We start from the raw sequence: 17095 nt of genomic DNA, 5'->3' as shown, positions 1-17095 counted from the left end.
AATGGTCTAAAATTCCATCAGAGCATTGTAAGAAACTCATTAATGGTTACCGGAAGCGGTTGGTCGCAGTTATTTTGGCTAAAGGTTGTGCAACCAAGTATTGTGCTGAGGGTGCCAATACTTTTGTCTGGCCCATTTTTGGAGTTTTGTGTGAAATGATCAATGTTTTGCTTTTTGCTTCTTTCTCTTTTGTGTTTTTTTCATTTAAGACAAATTAAATGAAGATAATAATACCAAAGAATTTGTGTTTGCAATCATTTTCAGGAAGAAACTAGTATTATCTGACAGAATTGCAGGGGTGTCAATACTTTTGGCCACAACTGTATGATCATCACCGTTGAAAAAATTAGTATAGGTTTTGAAGTTCTAAACATTATTTAGGAAGTTTTGAGATTAATTCCTCTGCAATGATTCAGAACTTTAATTCTAATTTCTTGACCAAGAAGAAGTTAATATAATTTTGTTACAGTATTCAATTGCACAGACTGCAATTCACATCACAACAACTGGGTGAACAAACATAGAAAACTATAATACAGTCGTCTTGAGACAGAGTATCACAAAATCATGTTTTTGATTTGTTTGTTTTTTTTAATATTGGTTATTTTGTGCTATACATTATAGTATATGTTGAGACAAATGCAAAATAAGGAAGGGCACATCTGGATATGCAAACACAGAAATGAAAGATGGGTTGTCCTGAAAAGACTGAAAATGCCATTAATGTACAGGACATATCTAGATTGCTTCAATTTAGTGCACTACTTTTTAACTGAGTATTCGCACAATTGAAATATTTTTGTGTTTTTATATATTCTGCACCAGTCAAAACTACATGACTACCAAATATATAGAGACAAGCAATAATTCATTAGGAAAAAGATGAACATGGCTTAATTTATTTTACTTTAAGAAAAGCTGAAATTAGCTAAAACTGACCATTCTCCTACTGTTCACCAGAGATGAGCTCAAAATGATACCCATTTGATGCCCATATACTGTATATGACACAGCTGTCAGTCGAACTCTAATTGGGCCAACATCCATTTCTTCCCACTGCTCCATACACATGTTTTCTCAGCTTGTTTTTTTATGAGAAGGCAGAAAGCAGCTGCCAGGTACCTCAGGCAGGATTTTTTTATCCCCTAGCAACAAAAGAATTAGATGTCTAAAGTTCAATCATCCAATCCTTTTTTTCACTAACATTATTTATCATTGGAGAATCAAGAGGCCACCAGATAGATCCTTACAAAATCAACAAGTCCAACTAACTTTATTTTTAATGTATATGGGCACCTTAGCATCAGTTAAAATAATAAAAAAATCCATGTGTACACGGCAAAAACAGATCATATCACTTTAATCAATGAATTATTAACCAGAAAAAAACAACTTATTTAGACAGAAATAAAAAAAATAACATGTCTGAAAATGTTTATTTGTGGAAATTCCATAACGTGCTTCTCTAGACAGTGTCCTTATTATTATACACCCTGTCTAGCTGCCACTTGGCTTCTCTTTTCTAAAGTCTCCCTAAAAGGAAACAGTCTGTATGATGCAGCATACAGCTAGCTGTGCGAAGGTAGAAACGTTATGCCATACTCCTGAGTGCCTGGTTGTGAAGGTAGCATACATGAGAATTTGGTCTAGCTTCTTTGGAAACATGAGAATTCTTCAGTGGTCTATACATTGGTCAAACTCTTTATCCATGGTATAAAAGAAGACACTCTTGTGTATACTCCAGGAGAGTCTTTCATTCCACATCCATATCCCCAAGAAGTTACTCCAAAGACTACCCAGCTTCCTCCAGAACGTTCACAGACCAAAGGGCCACCACTGTCCCCTTGACAGCTGTCTACGTGCTTCTGCTCTTGAGGACTTCCTGCACAAAGCATCCTTCCTGTAAACCGACTCCTGTACCTATCCTCACAGATTCGCTTGGGTAGTAAAGTCACTCCAGCTTGTTGTAAAGTCCTTGAATACGCCCGACCTAAAATAAACACGCATATGGTTTGGTAAATGTGTTTCAATATCTACTACAATCTATACACGGTAGAGATGTGGCTTGACTAGTACAGATGTTTTTCCAGGGATTTGAGTCCCTGCAGGAGGTTGAAAAGGATAGTTTAGAAAAGCATTAGATAGAGCAGAGCTGTCAGTGACTGATGCACTTCCATAGCAGGCACGACTTCAACAAACACTACTGTGACTGACAGGTCTGCTTCTGGGGATATTTTACGGTATTTAATGTCAGTCTGGGAGCTGTACAATGAGAATTATTTATGTATTTTACTTAAAAATGTTCCGCTAAAAAAATGTAACATCCATTGATTACTTGTCAACTAGGCCTCAAAATGCCATCCTGGCATTACTCATATGCACACCTCAAATGTTACCTATCCATCATATTTTCAAGGTTGATGTCTTAGCTTAATACATGCCAAGATGGGATCAAACATGATTATATCTTAATTTGCCTGTGTCTCCATAGTCATACCGAATAATTACATTGCTGATTCCCATTGTACAAAAAATTTAAATCATATTAAAAAACAGACATTAAGATACATACCATATATCATGAGTCATTGATCAAAACTGTCTAATACAGAAACTTTATTTGTTGCATACAGAAGCTAATTAGAGCTTATCTTTATCCCAATTCCTGACATGGCTATTGTTTAGGTTTGCATTTTCATTTTTTCCTCTTCTTCTAAGAGCCATAACTTTTTTATTTTTCCATCCACATAACCTTATGAGGGTTTGCTTTTGGGGAACGAGTTGTACTTTTGAATGACGCCATTCAATTTATCATGTGATGTACTAGAAAGCGATAAAAAAATTCCAAGTGTGGCAAGATTGCTAAAAAAAAGTGCAATTCCACAATTGTTTTTGGGGCTTTTTTTTATCATATGCTTTATACATAAAAATGATTTGGCAATACAATTTTAGTGGTCAGTACAATTATGGAAATATTAAACATCTATAGTTTTTTTTGTTTTGCTTAGGTGTTGAAAAATTATGGAAATTTGTTAAAAAAAAACCTTTTTCTTGTGTCATCATATTCCAATACCGGTAACATTTTCAATTTTTGCTTAATGAGGCGGTTTGAAGGCTTATTTTTTGTGCACTGAGCTGTTGCTTTTATTGCTACCATTTTATGGTAGATACAGTGTTTTGATTGCATTTTATTGCAGTGTTATCCAAAAAACATAATTTGGACGTTTAGATTTTTTTCTCATTACATTGTTTATCGATAAGGTTAATTAATTTTATATGTTGATACATAAGATTTTTACGGACATAATGATACCACATATGTATAGGTTTTCTGTGTTTATTCATTTTTAATTGGGAAAAAGTTTTACTTTTTTAATATTTTTATTATATACATGTAAAAGCTTGGGCACCCTAGTCAAAATTACTGCTATTGTGAACAATTAAACAAGTTGAAGATGAAATGATCTCTAAAAGGGCTAATGTTAAGGATACATATCCTTTGTATTTTAGGCAAAAATATATATATTGTTATTGAATTACAAAAAGGAAAATGGGCAGATGCAAAGGTTTGGGCCCCCCCCGCATGGTTAGTATCTTGTAGCACGCCCTATTGAAAGTATCAAGACTTGTAAACACTTTTTGTAGCCAGACAAGACTCTTTCATTTCTTGTTTGAGGAATTTTCATCCATTCTACCTTGGAAAATGCTTCCAGTTCTGTGAGATTCCTGGGTCGTCTTGCATGCACTGCTATTTTGAGGTCTAGCCACAGACTTTCAATGATGTTCAGATCAGGGGACTGTGAGAGTCACTGTAAAACCTTCAGCTTGTGCCTTTTGAGATAGTCTATTGTGGATTTTTACGTGTGTTTAGGATCATTATCCATTTGTAGAACCCATCCTGTTTTAAACTTCAGCTTTTTTTTACAATTGGTTTTATGTTTTCGTCAAGAATTTGTTGAAATTTCATTGAATCCATTTTTCCCTCTACCCGTGAAGTGTTTCTTTTGCCATTGTCTGAAACACAACCCCAAAGCATGATTGATCCACCCCCATGCTTAATGGTTGGCGAGATGTTCTTTTCCTGAAAATCTGTGCCCTTTTTTCTCCACACATACCTTTGATCATTGTGGCCAAAGAGGTCTATTTTAATCTCATCAATCCACAGGACTTGATTTAAAAAAGCATCAGGCTTGTTTAGATGTTCTTTTGCATACTTCTGATGCTAAATTTTATGGTGAGGGGAGTTTTTCTTCTGATGACTCTTCCATGAAGGCCATATTTGTGCAGCTTTCTCTGAACAGTAGAACAATGTACCACAAATCCAGAGTCTGCTCAACCTTTCTGAATGTCTTTCTTTTGCAGTGAAGCAGGGTTTTTTATTTGCCTCTCTAGCAATACTATCATCAGCTCTCACTGAAATTTTGCTTGGTTTTCCACTGTTCCTGATAATTGCCATTCCTTAATTACATTTCGAACTGAGAAAAGGGCAACTTTGCTATCTTCTTATAGCCTTCTCCTGCTTTGTGCCCCTCCACCATTTTCATTTTCAGAGTGCTAGGTAGCTATCTATAAGAACCCATGGCTGCTGTTTTTTGGCACAAGGTTAAAGGAGGCTGGGTTTTATAAAGTTGGGAAACTTGACCTTTCCTAATGATGATAGCGAACAAGCCATAACCCTAACAGGCTAAATAACGTCTGAAATGTTGGTTAAAGTTATCAGAGCACACAAATGTTAAAGGGTGCCCAAACTTTTGCATCAACCCATTTTCCCTTTTTAGAATTTTTAATATGCAAACGATGAATATATAAATTTCCTTAGTATTTTATGCAAAACAAAAAATTATATATATATATATATATATATAATTATTTTTTTGCCTAAAATACTAAGGAAATGTGTCATATTTAACTTAAGACTAGTGTTGAGCATTCCGATACCGCAAGTATCAGGTATCGGCCGATATTAGCTGTATCGGAATTCCGATACTTAGTTCAGATACTTTTTTCATATCGAATACCGGAATTGGAAGTTCCCATAATGCTAGGAGCCCGCTCGATTTGATTCAGCCAATGGGGATCCTCAGAAGTGTGGGCACATCCTGTTAGGCATGTAGGCATTTTAACTACTGGCATGGCTGTGATTGGCTGCTGAAATGATGACATGATGCACTATAAAAACCGCAGCAGCCGCCATTTCGGGTTCACTCTGCTGTGAATTCAGTTAGGGACAGGGTGCTGTTGAAGACTGTGAGGGACAGTTAGAAATAGCGATCATCAAACATATCTATTGCTCTACCCAGGCTACATAATCCACCACTGTAGCATTTTTGTAGCCCAGCAGCGCTGTTTTAATAGCTGTCTGCAAGGGCTGTGTGAGTGCAGACCCACGCTGTGTAGTGTGTCCTGCAGGCACGTCTGCTTGTAGGCCGCCCAGCGTGTGTCTCTGCCTCATACACATTTTTCTTTTATTGCTGCTTTTTTTTCTCCTGTATAGTGTGCTTCCATACGTATCCATATACGTTGGTTGCAAACACTAAAGGAGTGGACAGAGGAGCCTTTCAGCAGCCTTTCAGTGCTATAGCCCATTTCTCTGCACTGTTTTTGGCTGTCTGATAGGTCTCTCTGTGTGTGAGTGCAGCTCACGTTGCAGTGTGTTCTACAGCCAACCCCTGATTGTAGTCCGCTCAGCGTGCGTCACTGCCTCATACATAGTCCTTTTTTTGCAGCAAATTTAGCCAGATTTTTGCTCTTATATTAGTGTGCTTCCATCCGCATCCATTGTCATTGGTTGGTTGCAAACACTATATAGGATTAGATAGAGGAGCCTTTTTGCTGGCTTGTGCCCTTCAGGGCCAGCCAGACTAGTATCACCCTATTTTTTGGAGCCTCATCAATTGCATTGTAGGTTAGCTTCCTGCATTGTAATCGCTCCAAAAAGTTTGTGATACTATAGCTTTCAAACTTTGGTCACATCCTTTTCTTTTTCCCCAAAACAAAAAAAAAGGAAATAAAGTTCACCAAACACTCCACTTTACAGTTGTGTAGGCCACATTAGATCATATTAAAGTGTAGTACACACACTCTTAGCCAAACTAGTGTTTCTTATACTGGTTAGCAGGTGTTCAGGAATAAGAACACTAAGCCACCCCTTTTTTACTTTTCTGCCTATCTTTATCAGTCTACCAAGATGAAGAAGGCAGGGAGTAAGGCACGTGGTCGTGGCCGTGGAGTTTCAGCAGGGAGAGGACGGGGGGATTCAGCAGGGAGAGGACGTGGGGATTCGGTGTCTGCTGCGGCCACCAGTGACCCGGCATCCCCCACTTTTACCAGGCAGTCCTTCATGTGCAGCTTTGTAGGACCTCGCCGTACCCCACTGCTGCATGATGAACAAATTGAAACCGTTGTTGGATGGATGGCAGCTAACGCATCCACTTCAATGACTTCCGCATCCTCCCAGGGCCAGAGCACTGAAGAGCAACCATCTGTCTCTTCACCACCTGCCAAATTGCCCAGGCAGTCTGAGAGCCCTGGACAGGAGCCATCTCAATCTTTACTTCTGTTCTCAGAATCTGTTGGCTTGGAAAGAGGTGGCCAGCCAAGCAGCATTCTAGAGCGTGAAGAAGAGGGAGAATGCAGTGATGCGCAACTGTTTTGCCCTTCTGAATCTGAAGAGGCGGGTGTGCCAGTGCCTATTGTCAGCACACCTCAGTGCTCATCTGATGATGATGAGACTCAGTTGCCAATTTCTGGTGCGTACGGTGCTGGCGAGACAACCCAGGACCAGCCAGTGCTTGAAGAGGGGAGTGGAGATGATGAGGTCCTTGACCCATCATAGCGTCAGCCACAGGAAGGTGGTGGGAGCAGCTCTGAGGAAGAGATTCCCCGAATGGCCAAAAGAGGAGTGAGAGGGCGGGGGCAGACTTGGTTGCCTGTAGCCTCCACTTTGGCACCCGTGAAGAGCAATCCTCTTCCAAAACAGAAAACGGGTGCTCCCAGGACTTGCAGTGCGTGGTCTTTTTTTGACACAGTTGCAGATGACATTTGCTTTGTCAAATGCAAGCTGTGTCATCATAAAGTTAAACGAGGGAAAAATGTGAGCAACCTCAATACCACAAATATGTGGAAACATGTGCGTACCAAGCACGAGGTGGAGTTACACAGACACACTGAAGATGTAGGCCAACCTTCAGCAGCACCTACCACCTCTTCAGCTCATGTTGGGGCCTCTTCTTCCAGCTCACACACAGCTGGTTTGGCTTCCTCACTGGAACGCCATGGAAGAACCACTGCCACTGTTGTCCAGAGACCCAGTGAAATTCCACCCACTGAACCACGTTCTCAGTCATCAGCACACTCCCAGGCCACTCACCAGCAATCGGTAGCACAGGCATGGGAGAAAAAGCGACCATACTCGGCAAACCATCCCCGAGCACTGGCTCTGAATGCCGGCATTGCCAAACTACTGGCCCTTGAGATGCTGTCATTCAGGCTGGTGGAGACTGACACCTTCCGGAACTTGATGTCATTGGCAATTCCACAATACAATGTGCCCAGCCGCTTTTATTTCAGCAGGCAAGCCGTCCCTGCCCTGCAAAAGCATGTGGAGGTAAAAATTAAAAATGCGCTACTAAACGCTGTCATTAGCAAGGTCCACCTGACCACCGATGCGTGGACCAGTAGCCATGGACAGGGATGATACCTTTCCCTCACTGCCCATTGGGTCAATGTTGTGGAGCCGGGTACAGATCTGGAGAGTGGCTCTGTACGTATTCTGCCAACTCCAAGGATTGCAGGAATGCAGTCTGTACATATTGAGTCCTCCTCCTACTCTAGTTCCTCGGAATCAGTACTGCATGAGCCTGTTAGGCCAGATATGAGCACAGGTGTGGCCAAACGTCAACAGGCCGTCCTTAAATTAATTTCTTTGGGGAATCGGAGCCACACAGCACAGGAGCTCTGGAATGCCATCAAGCAGGAGAGCGATGTGTGGTTTGTGCCAGCGAATCTCCAGCCAGGTTTGGTAGTGAGTGACAATGGCCGAAATCTAGTGGCAGCTCTGGGCCTAGGAAACCTCACTCACATACCATGTCTGGCACACGTGCTCAATTTGGTCGTGCAGAGCTTTCTGAGGGACTATCCGGATCTTGATGCACTGCTGCACAAGTTTCGCCTAGAGTGTGCTCACTTGCGTCGTTCCAGCATGGCAAGATCACGCATTGCATCTCTGCAACGCCGATTCCGCCTGCCAGAACATCGCATCATATGTGACCTCCCCACCAGGTGGGATTCAACGTTACATATGTTGGAGCAGTTGTGTGAGCAGCAGGCAGCAGTAATGGAGTACCAGCTGCATCAGGCGCAAACAAGTCGCACTGTGCGCCGGACACACTTCACCACCACTGAGTGGGCCACTATGAGGGACATCTGCCAAGTTTTGCGTGCCTTCGATTACTCCACGCGGATGGCCAGTGCAGATGATGCACTAGTCAGCATGACTGTCCCCCTTATCTGTCTGCTTCAAAAAACCTTACAAGCACTAAGTGAGGAGGTTTTTGAAGAGGTCGAGGATGAGGAGTCAGAAATGCCATCTGCTTCTGGCAAGTCTGCGCAACGTGCTTCCACACAAAGGCCCAGGCAGGGGACACTTAGTGAGGAGGATGACGAGGAGTCAATGGAGGAGGAACACATCTCTCCAGAGGAGGGAGGTACACAAGGCTCTAGTAGTCAGTGTGTACAGCGAGGGTGGGGTGATGCTGAGCAGGCTGAGATGCTGCCTCAAGCTGGGGACAGCGTTTCCGGTCCAGTTGGCAGTCTGCAGCACATGGTTGATTTCATGCTGCAGTGCTTGTTAAATGACCGCCGCATCGCCAACATTCTCCACAGGGCTGATTATTGGGTGTACACCATCCTAGATCCTCGCTACCGGGACAACTTAGAAAGCCTCATACCACAGTTGAACCAGGAGCAAAAAATGCGGGAGTACCAAGAAACACTTGTGCAGGCCATCATGTTCTCCATTCCCCCCGCAAGTGTTGCTGGTAGTGCTTTTCAAAGCAGCCATGTGGGTAGAGGCAGTGGAGGAAGCTCTGCACAAAGAGGTAGCAGAGGCAGTGCCGCAGGACAAGGCAAGGCCAGTATGGCCCAAATGTGGAAAAGTTTTCTGGGACCGCCACAAACGGCTACACCATCACAGACGGCTCCAGTCAGCAGGAGGCAACGTTTCTGTCAGATGGTGACAGACTACTTGTCTTGCCCTGTTAGTGTACTCCCAGACGGCTCTTCCCCGTTCAAGTAATGGGTCTCTCAGCTGGATACATGGCCAGAGCTTAGCCAGTATGCATTGGAGGTGCTGGCTTGCCCTGCTGCCAGTGTATTATCGGAACATGTCTTTAGTGCTGCAGGTGGTGTGGTAACAGACCGTCGCACGCGACTATCCGCCGATAATGTTGACCGGCTTACTTTTCTGAAAATGAACAAGGCCTGGATCTCACCTGAATTTGCCAGTCCTCTTCCAGAATAAATAATTGGCTGGCAACAGGATCCAGGTCTCCTGTTGTGTTCATGTTTCCATGACCTGAACTTTATTTCCTGGGCTACAGCAACGCCCGTTGTTGCTCAGAAGTGCTGTCCACACAGACAAAACACTCGCTCATGTGTAAGTGGGGTTCGGTAACGTCAGCTGATCCCCTGCTGTGTGTATGTCAAAGTGTCCTGCTCCCTCCACAGTCAAACAACCTCAGATTTATACCTGGCTCCAAGTAGGCCTCGGCCTACTACCTGATTTTCCCTGGGCTCCGACACCGCCAGTTGGTGCTCAGAAGTGCTGTCCGCACAGACAAAACACTCGCTCATGTGTAAGTGGGGTTCGGTAACGTCAGCTGATCCCCTGCTGTGTGTATGGCAAAGTGTCCTGCTCCCTCCACAGTCAAACAACCTCAGATTTACACCTGGCTCCAAGTAGGCCTCGGCCTACTACCTGATTTTCCCTGGGCTCCGACACCGCCAGTTGTTGCTCAGAAGTGCTGTCCGCACAGACAAAACACTCGCTCATGTGTAAGTGGGGTTCGGTAATGTCAGCTGATCCCCTGCTGTGTGTACGGCAAACTCTCCTGCTGCCTACAACTTCTGACTACCTCTGATTTAATATGTTCTCTGATTTGCCCTCTGTCTCCACTCTGTTTTGAGTATTTCCTCCGGCCTACAACACCCCCTGTTTCTGCTTTCAAGTGCCGTCTGCACAATCCACACTTGTTCCTGTGTTACCTGGGTCCTGTAACATCTGCTCATCTCCAGAGGTGAGTCCGGCAATGTCTCCTGCTTTGTCTACATTCCCACTACTAGTAGTGGAAAAGTGGACAGAGCAGGAGACATTGCCTGACTCACCTCTAGGGAGAAGCTGCTGTTACAGAACCTCAGTAACACAGGAACAAGTGTGGGTTGTGCAGACGGCATTTCAGAGCAGCAACTGGCGTGGTTGGAAGCCAGAGGAAATACTTGAAACAGAGTGAAGACAGAGGCCTAATTGGAGTACGTTGACAGTTAGTAGTAGTCTAGAAACAATCGAAAACTGCCACCAAGTAGGCCTCGGCCTACTACCTGATTTTCCTTGCGCTCCAACACCGCCAGTTGGTGCTCAGAAGTGCTGTCCACACAGACAAAACACTCGCTCATGTGTAAGTGGGGTTCGGTAACGTCAGCTGATCCCCTGCTGTGTGTATGTCAAAGTGTCCTGCTCCCTCCACAGTCAAACAACCTCAGATTTACACCTGGCTCCAAGTAGGCCTCGGCCTACTACCTGATTTTCCCTGGGCTCCGACACCGCCAGTTGGTGCACAGAAGTGCTGTCCGCACAGACAAAACACTCGCTCATGTGTAAGTGGGGTTCGGTAACGTCAGCTGATCCCCTGCTGTGTGTATGGCAAAGTGTCCTGCTCCCTCCACAGTCAAACAACCTCAGATTTACACCTGGCTCCAAGTAGGCCTTGGCCTACTACCTGATTTTCCCTGGGCTCTGACACCGCCAGTTGGTGCTCAGAAGTGCTATCCGCACAGACAAAACACTCGCTCATGTGTAAGTGGGGTTCGGTAACGTCAGCTGATCCCCTGCTGTGTGGAGGGCAAACTGCTGCTGCCTCCAAATTGTAACTACTTCAGATTTAAACATTCTCTGATTTGGCCTCTGTCTCCACTCTGTCTCTAGTATTTCCCCTGACCTCCAACATCGCCAGTTCCTGCTCACAGTTGCCGTTCACGCATTCCACACTTGTTCCTGTGTTCCTGGTGTTCTGTAACGTGAGCAGATCCCCCAATGTGTGTCCGGCACTGTCTCCTGCTGTCAGGATTCGTACCGGGGTCTAGTCTGTGTTCCACAGCAAGTCTCGCTGCCTTACTGGTTGCGCCACACAACCAGTCTTAATATACAGTTTCTGATCAACTAGTTCTTTTTCGTTCTTCCTCCGTTCTGGTGATTGGCTGCTTCACTGTTTCCTGTGCTTATGTCCCGCCTTTTTCCTATTTAGCACTCCACAGGGCTTTCACTCCTTGCCGGTGATTCTTCTGTGGTACGGATTCCTGTCTCCCTACAGCGCTGTCCGGTACATCCTCTGACAGCTTCCCGGTCTCTCTTTCTTCGAGTACCCCTGGGACTCCAGCTTTCCGCTTTTGTCTTTGCTGTAAGCTTAGTACTTTTTGTGTTAGTTTGGGGTTTCGTGGTTTTCCCCTTCAGGTTCATTCACTCTTTAGTTTCACACTAGTAGTCCTCCTTGCTGCTGCTTGTCTCTCTTAGGTTGTCCTGCACTCATTCCACCCTCGGCTTACCCTCACTGTAGCTCCCTGCACTTACGCCGAGGTAGGGACCGCCACCCAGTTGTCGCCCACCGGCTAGGGTGGGACCGGCAAGTAGGTAGGGTCAGTAGGGGGTGGAGCTCAGTTGCACCTTCTTCCCCCGCCATGCGGTGGAATCATAACACCTGCGCTGTCCACCTTCCCACTACAAGCGGTGGGAATATGGACAGAGCAGGAGACAGAGGCAGACACACATCAGGGGATCTGCTGACATTACAGAACACCAGTAACACAGGAACACGTGTGGATTGGGCAGACGGCTACTGTCCGCATAAACTGGCGGTGTTGGTAGTCACGTGAAATCCTGGAAACAGAGTGGAGACAGATGCCTAATTGGAGCACGTTGACAGTCTGTTGTAGCCTACAAACAATCTAAAACTGCCACCAAGTAGGCCTCGGCCTGCACCCTGGTTCTCCCTGGGCTCCAACAATGCTAGTTGGTGCTCAGAAGTGCTGTCCACACAGAAAAACACACTCGTTCATGTGAAAGTGGGGGTCAGTAACGTCAGCTGATCCCCTGCTGTGTGGAGGGCAAAGTGTCCTGCTCCCTCCAAAGTCAAAATACCTCAGCTTTACACCTGGCTCCTAGTAGGCCTCGGCCTGCACCATGATTGTCCCTGGGTTCCAACAACGCTAGTTGGTGCTCGGAAGTGCTGTCCACACAGAAAAAAACACTCGTTCATGTGAAAGTGGGGGTCAGTAACGTCAGCTGATCCCCTGCTGTGTGGAGGGCAAAGTGTCCTGCTCCCTCCAAAGTCAAAATACCTCCGATTTACACCTGGCTCCTAGTAGGCCTCGGCCTGCACCATGATTGTCCCTGGGCTCCAACAATGCCAGTTGGTGCTCGGAAGTGCTGTCCACACAGAAAAAAAACACTTGTTCATGTGAAAGTGGGGGTCGGTAACGTCAGCTGATCCCCTGCTGTGTGGAGGGCAAACTGCTGCTGCCTCCAAATTGTAACTACTTCAGATTTAAACATTCTCTGATTTGGCCTCTGTCTCCACTCTGTCTCTAGTATTTCCCCTGACCTCCAGCACTGCCAGTTCCTGCTCACAGTTGCCGTCCACGCATTCCACACTTGTTCCTGTGTTCCTGGTGTTCTGTTACGTTAGCAGATCCCCCAATGTGTGTCCGGCACTGTCTCCTGCGCTGTCCACCTTCCCACTGCAAGCGGTGGGAATGTGGACAGAGCAGGAGACAGTGGCAGACACACATCAGGGGATCTGCTGACATTACAGAACCCCAGCAACACAGGAACACGTGTGGATTGGGCAGATGGCTACTGTACGCATAAACTGGCGGTGTTGGTGGTCACGTGAATTCCTGGAAACAGAGTGGAGACAGATGCCTAATTGGAGCACGTTGACAGTCTGTTGTAGCCTACAAACAATCTAAAACTGCCACCAAGTAGGCCTCAGCCTGCACCATGATTGTCCTTGGGCTCCAGCAACGCCAGTTGGTGCTCGGAAGTGCTGTCCACACAGAAAAAAACACTCGTTCATGTGAAAGTGGGGGTCAGTAACGTCAGCTGATCCCCTGCTGTGTGGAGGGCAAAGTGTCCTGCTCCCTCCAAAGTCAAAATACCTCCGATTTACACCTGGCTCCTAGTAGGCCTCGACCTGCACCATGATTGTCCCTGGGCTCCAACAACGCCAGTTGGTGCTCGGAAGTGCTGTCCACACAGAAAAAAACACTCGTTCATGTGAAAGTGGGGTCGGTAACGTCAGCTGATCCCCTGCTGTGTGGAGGGCAAACAGCTGCTGCCTCCAAATTGTAACTACTTCAGATTTAAACATTCTCTGATTTGGCCTCTGTCTCCACTCTGTCTCTAGTATTTCCCCTGACCTCCAACACCGCCAGTTCCTGCTCACAGTTGCCGTCCACGCATTCCACACTTGTTCCTGTGTTCCTGGTGTTCTGTAACGTGAGCTGATCCCCCAATGTGTGTCCGGCACTGTCTCCTGCGCTGTCCACCTTCTCACTGCAAGCGGTGGGAAAGTGGACAGAGCAGGAGACAATGGCAGACACACATCAGGGGATCTGCTGACATTACAGAACCCCAGTAACCCAGGAACACGTGTGGATTGGGCAGACGGCTGCTGTACGCATAAACTGGCGGTGTTGGTGGTCACGTGAAATCCTGGAAACAGAGTGGAGACAGATGCCTAATTGGAGCACATTGACAGTCTGTTGTAGCCTACAAACAATCAAAAACTGCCACCAAGTAGGCCTCGGCCTGCACCCTGGTTCTCCCTGGGCTCCAACAACGCTAGTTGGTGCTCGGAAGTGCTGTCCACACAGAAAAAATCACTTGTTCATGTGAAAGTGGGGGTCGGGCTGATCCCCTGCTGTGTGGAGGGCAAAGTGTCCTCAAACAATCTAAAACTACCACCAAGTAGGCCTCGGCCTTCACCATGATTGTCCCTGGGTTCCAGCACCGTCAGCTGGTTCTCGGCAGTGTCTTTGGCACGGGTACTCCCTGTTGCCCAGCCTGGTTCCAGCACACCAGCTGTTTCTGGGTAGTGTCAAGGTCACTATGCCACCAATCCGTTGTCCAGTCGTCTTGCGGCCGGGTTAGCCGTCTCTACGGTGCCTGCAGTTTAGGTGACTCCTATGTGGGCTGCGGGAACTGGCACTGAAGGCTGGATCCATAGTGCCAATGGGACATGGACCCCCTGTAGGACTGTGGGTTTCGGTAACTGCGGCCGGCTTGCGGCCTGGCTACTTTCCTTTGGATGGGTACCTTCTGCTACCCACCCGGGTTCCAGCACTGTCAGCTGGTTCTCGCCAGAGCCTTTGGCCTAGGTGCCTCCATCTCGGTATCCGAAGGTCCAGCACCATCAGCTGGTCCTTGGTAGTGCTTTCTAGCACAGGTACCTCCTGCCTAGTAACCGTGGTCCAGCACCGTCAGCTGTTCCTCGGTAGTGCCATTGGCTCTTGTAGCTTTTGCTACCCATCTGGATTCCAGCACCGTCAGCTGGTTCTCGGCAGTGTCTTTGGCACGGGTACTCCCTGTTGCCCAGCCTGGTTCCAGCACGCCAGCTGTTTCCAGGTAGTGTCAAGGTCACTATGCCACCAATCCGTTGTCCAGTCGTCTTGCGGCCGGGTTAGCCGACTCTACGGTGCCTGCAGTTTAGGTGACTCCTATGTGGGCTGCGGGAACTGGCACTGAAGGCTGGATCCGTAGTGCCAATGGGACATGGACCCCCTGTAGGACTGTGGGTTTCGGTAATTGCGGCCGGCTTGCGGTCTGGCTACTTTGCTTTGGATGGGTACCTTCTGCTACCCACCCGGGTTCCAGCACTGTCAGCTGGTTCTCGCCAGAGCATTTGGCCTAGGTGCCTCCATCTCGGTATCGGAGGTCCAGCACCGTCAGCTGATCCTTGGTAGTGCTTTTTAGCACACGTACCTTCTGCTTAGTAACCGTGGTTCATCACCGTCAGTTGGTCCTCGGTAGTGCCATTGGCTCTTGTTCCTTCTGCTACCCATCCAGGTTCCAGCACTGTCTGCTGGTTCTCGCCAGAGCCTTTGGCCTAGGTGCCTCCATCTCGGTATCCGAGGTCCAGCAACGTCAGCTGGTCCTTGGTAGTGGTTTCTAGCACAGGTACCTCCTGCATAGTAACCGGGGTCCAGCACCGTCAGCTGTTCCTCAGTAGTGCCATTGGCTATTGTTCCTTCTGCTGCCACTACGGGTTCCAGTACTGTCTGCTGGTTCTTGCCAGTTTCTCAGCCTTCTTGTACCTTCTGCTACATTTCCAAGATCAAGCTTTTTGAAATTGTCTTTGGTAATCCTTATTGATCTCCATGACGACGACCCTGAAGACCACACCAAAGAAGACCAGAAATATAACCCTAAATAATAAGACCAAGAGAACAAAGAACATGAAGACAACCACCAAGATACAGAACAAAAGACAGAAGAGCAAGAAGCAGAAGAAGCAAAAGCAGAAGAACAGAAAGCAGAAGAACATTAAGCATAAGACTAAAAATCAGCATAGAAGAAATCAAAATTATAAGCAGAAGAAGACTAAGCAGTAAATGGGGGTGAGTCCGTTCCTCCTCGTGGTGCCCCTGGAAAATGCCTGCTGCTGCAGGCCAAACTGAACGCGGACTAATCCTGTTGTAAATCTTTTGTGACAGGCAGAACGTAAGGTGTAATCTTATAACTTTTATAGATAAGTACTACAGGAATGCCTGTCACCATATGAAAATGAAGAAAAAGAAGAATAGGAAGAAGATGAAGAAATAGCATATGAAAATTAATAATAGCTGAATAAGAAGAATATGAAGATTGGAAAAAAAAAATTAATGGGAAGAAGGTGAAGAAGATGAATAAGGTGAAGAAAAAGTTGATGAAAAAAATGCTACTGCTGCGGATCATGAAGGAGAAAGTGTGGGAGAAGTACAAAAGAAGGTGAAGAGCATGGAAGTTGTGAAACATACATATCTGACAAAATATAAAAAAGTTAACATAGTCAATATCTTTTTAACTCCGAACGTCTTGAAAAAAAAATTGGAATTAATGCTATGCCATGTGATCTGAATAAACCACTATGCCTTTAATGTCTCCTCCACCTCCCACAATACATTCTACATGACTCTTATTTGTTTTCAATTACATAGAATTAGCCAACAAGGAAATAAAGGGCTTTTTTAAATTCCGATACCGGAAGTCCCATTGACTTGAATGGGACTTCCGGTATCGGAATCGGCGATACCCGATATTTTTTTCGTATCGGGCGATACCATCCGATACGATATTTTTGGGTATCGAACGGTATCGCTCAACACTACTTAAGACCTTTTAAAGATCATTTCGTCTTTAACGTGCTTCACTGTTCACAATAAGGCTGCGTTCACACCTTCAGTATTTGGCATTTCAAAACCAGAAGTTGGCGAAATATGCAGACATGGTGCCCGTGTTTCCATTATACTTTTTCTCTGATTGCTCCACTTCTGGTTTTGGCTTACAACTACTGAGCTTAAAAACTGACCAAATACTCAATGTGTGAACATGGTCTCACAGTAACCTTGACCAGGGGTGCCCAAACTTTTAAATTCCACTGTATATATTTTTTTTTTTAAAACCTTTTTTTTTTTCTTACTTTTCACTGTATTTGTTAGTCTTTTTATGGGACTTGAACCTGTGATCGTCTGAGTGATTGTGCTGTATACAACAATACCACAATACTGCTGAATATAGCAAAAATCAAGGTTTCCTATGAACGCCAGCCAAAAGCTGCTGCTCACA

General features: G+C 45.8%; 1 protein-coding gene across 6 annotated transcripts in view; it reads right to left on the bottom strand.

Annotated features, from left to right (window-relative positions):
* Nucleotides 1-570: 570 nt before the first annotated feature.
* The window catches only part of PRSS12 (serine protease 12), a 497636-nt gene continuing 481111 nt past the window's right edge, over nt 571-17095 (bottom strand). For all 6 annotated transcript variants that reach the window (XM_073571862.1, XM_073571866.1, XM_073571863.1 and 3 more), the window contains one exon: nt 571-1990. In XM_073571862.1, the coding sequence (XP_073427963.1) occupies nt 1683-1990 (308 nt within the window). In that variant the 3' untranslated portion in view covers nt 571-1682. The remainder of the gene's footprint in view (nt 1991-17095) is intronic.

This window comes from Dendrobates tinctorius, unplaced genomic scaffold (assembly GCF_039654945.1).
Source record: "Dendrobates tinctorius isolate UK_male_01 unplaced genomic scaffold, ASM3965494v1 ptg000030l, whole genome shotgun sequence".
NCBI lineage: Eukaryota > Metazoa > Chordata > Amphibia > Anura > Dendrobatidae > Dendrobates > Dendrobates tinctorius.
The sequence above is the reverse complement of the archived record's forward strand: the minus strand, read 5'-3'. Positions and strand labels throughout refer to the sequence as shown.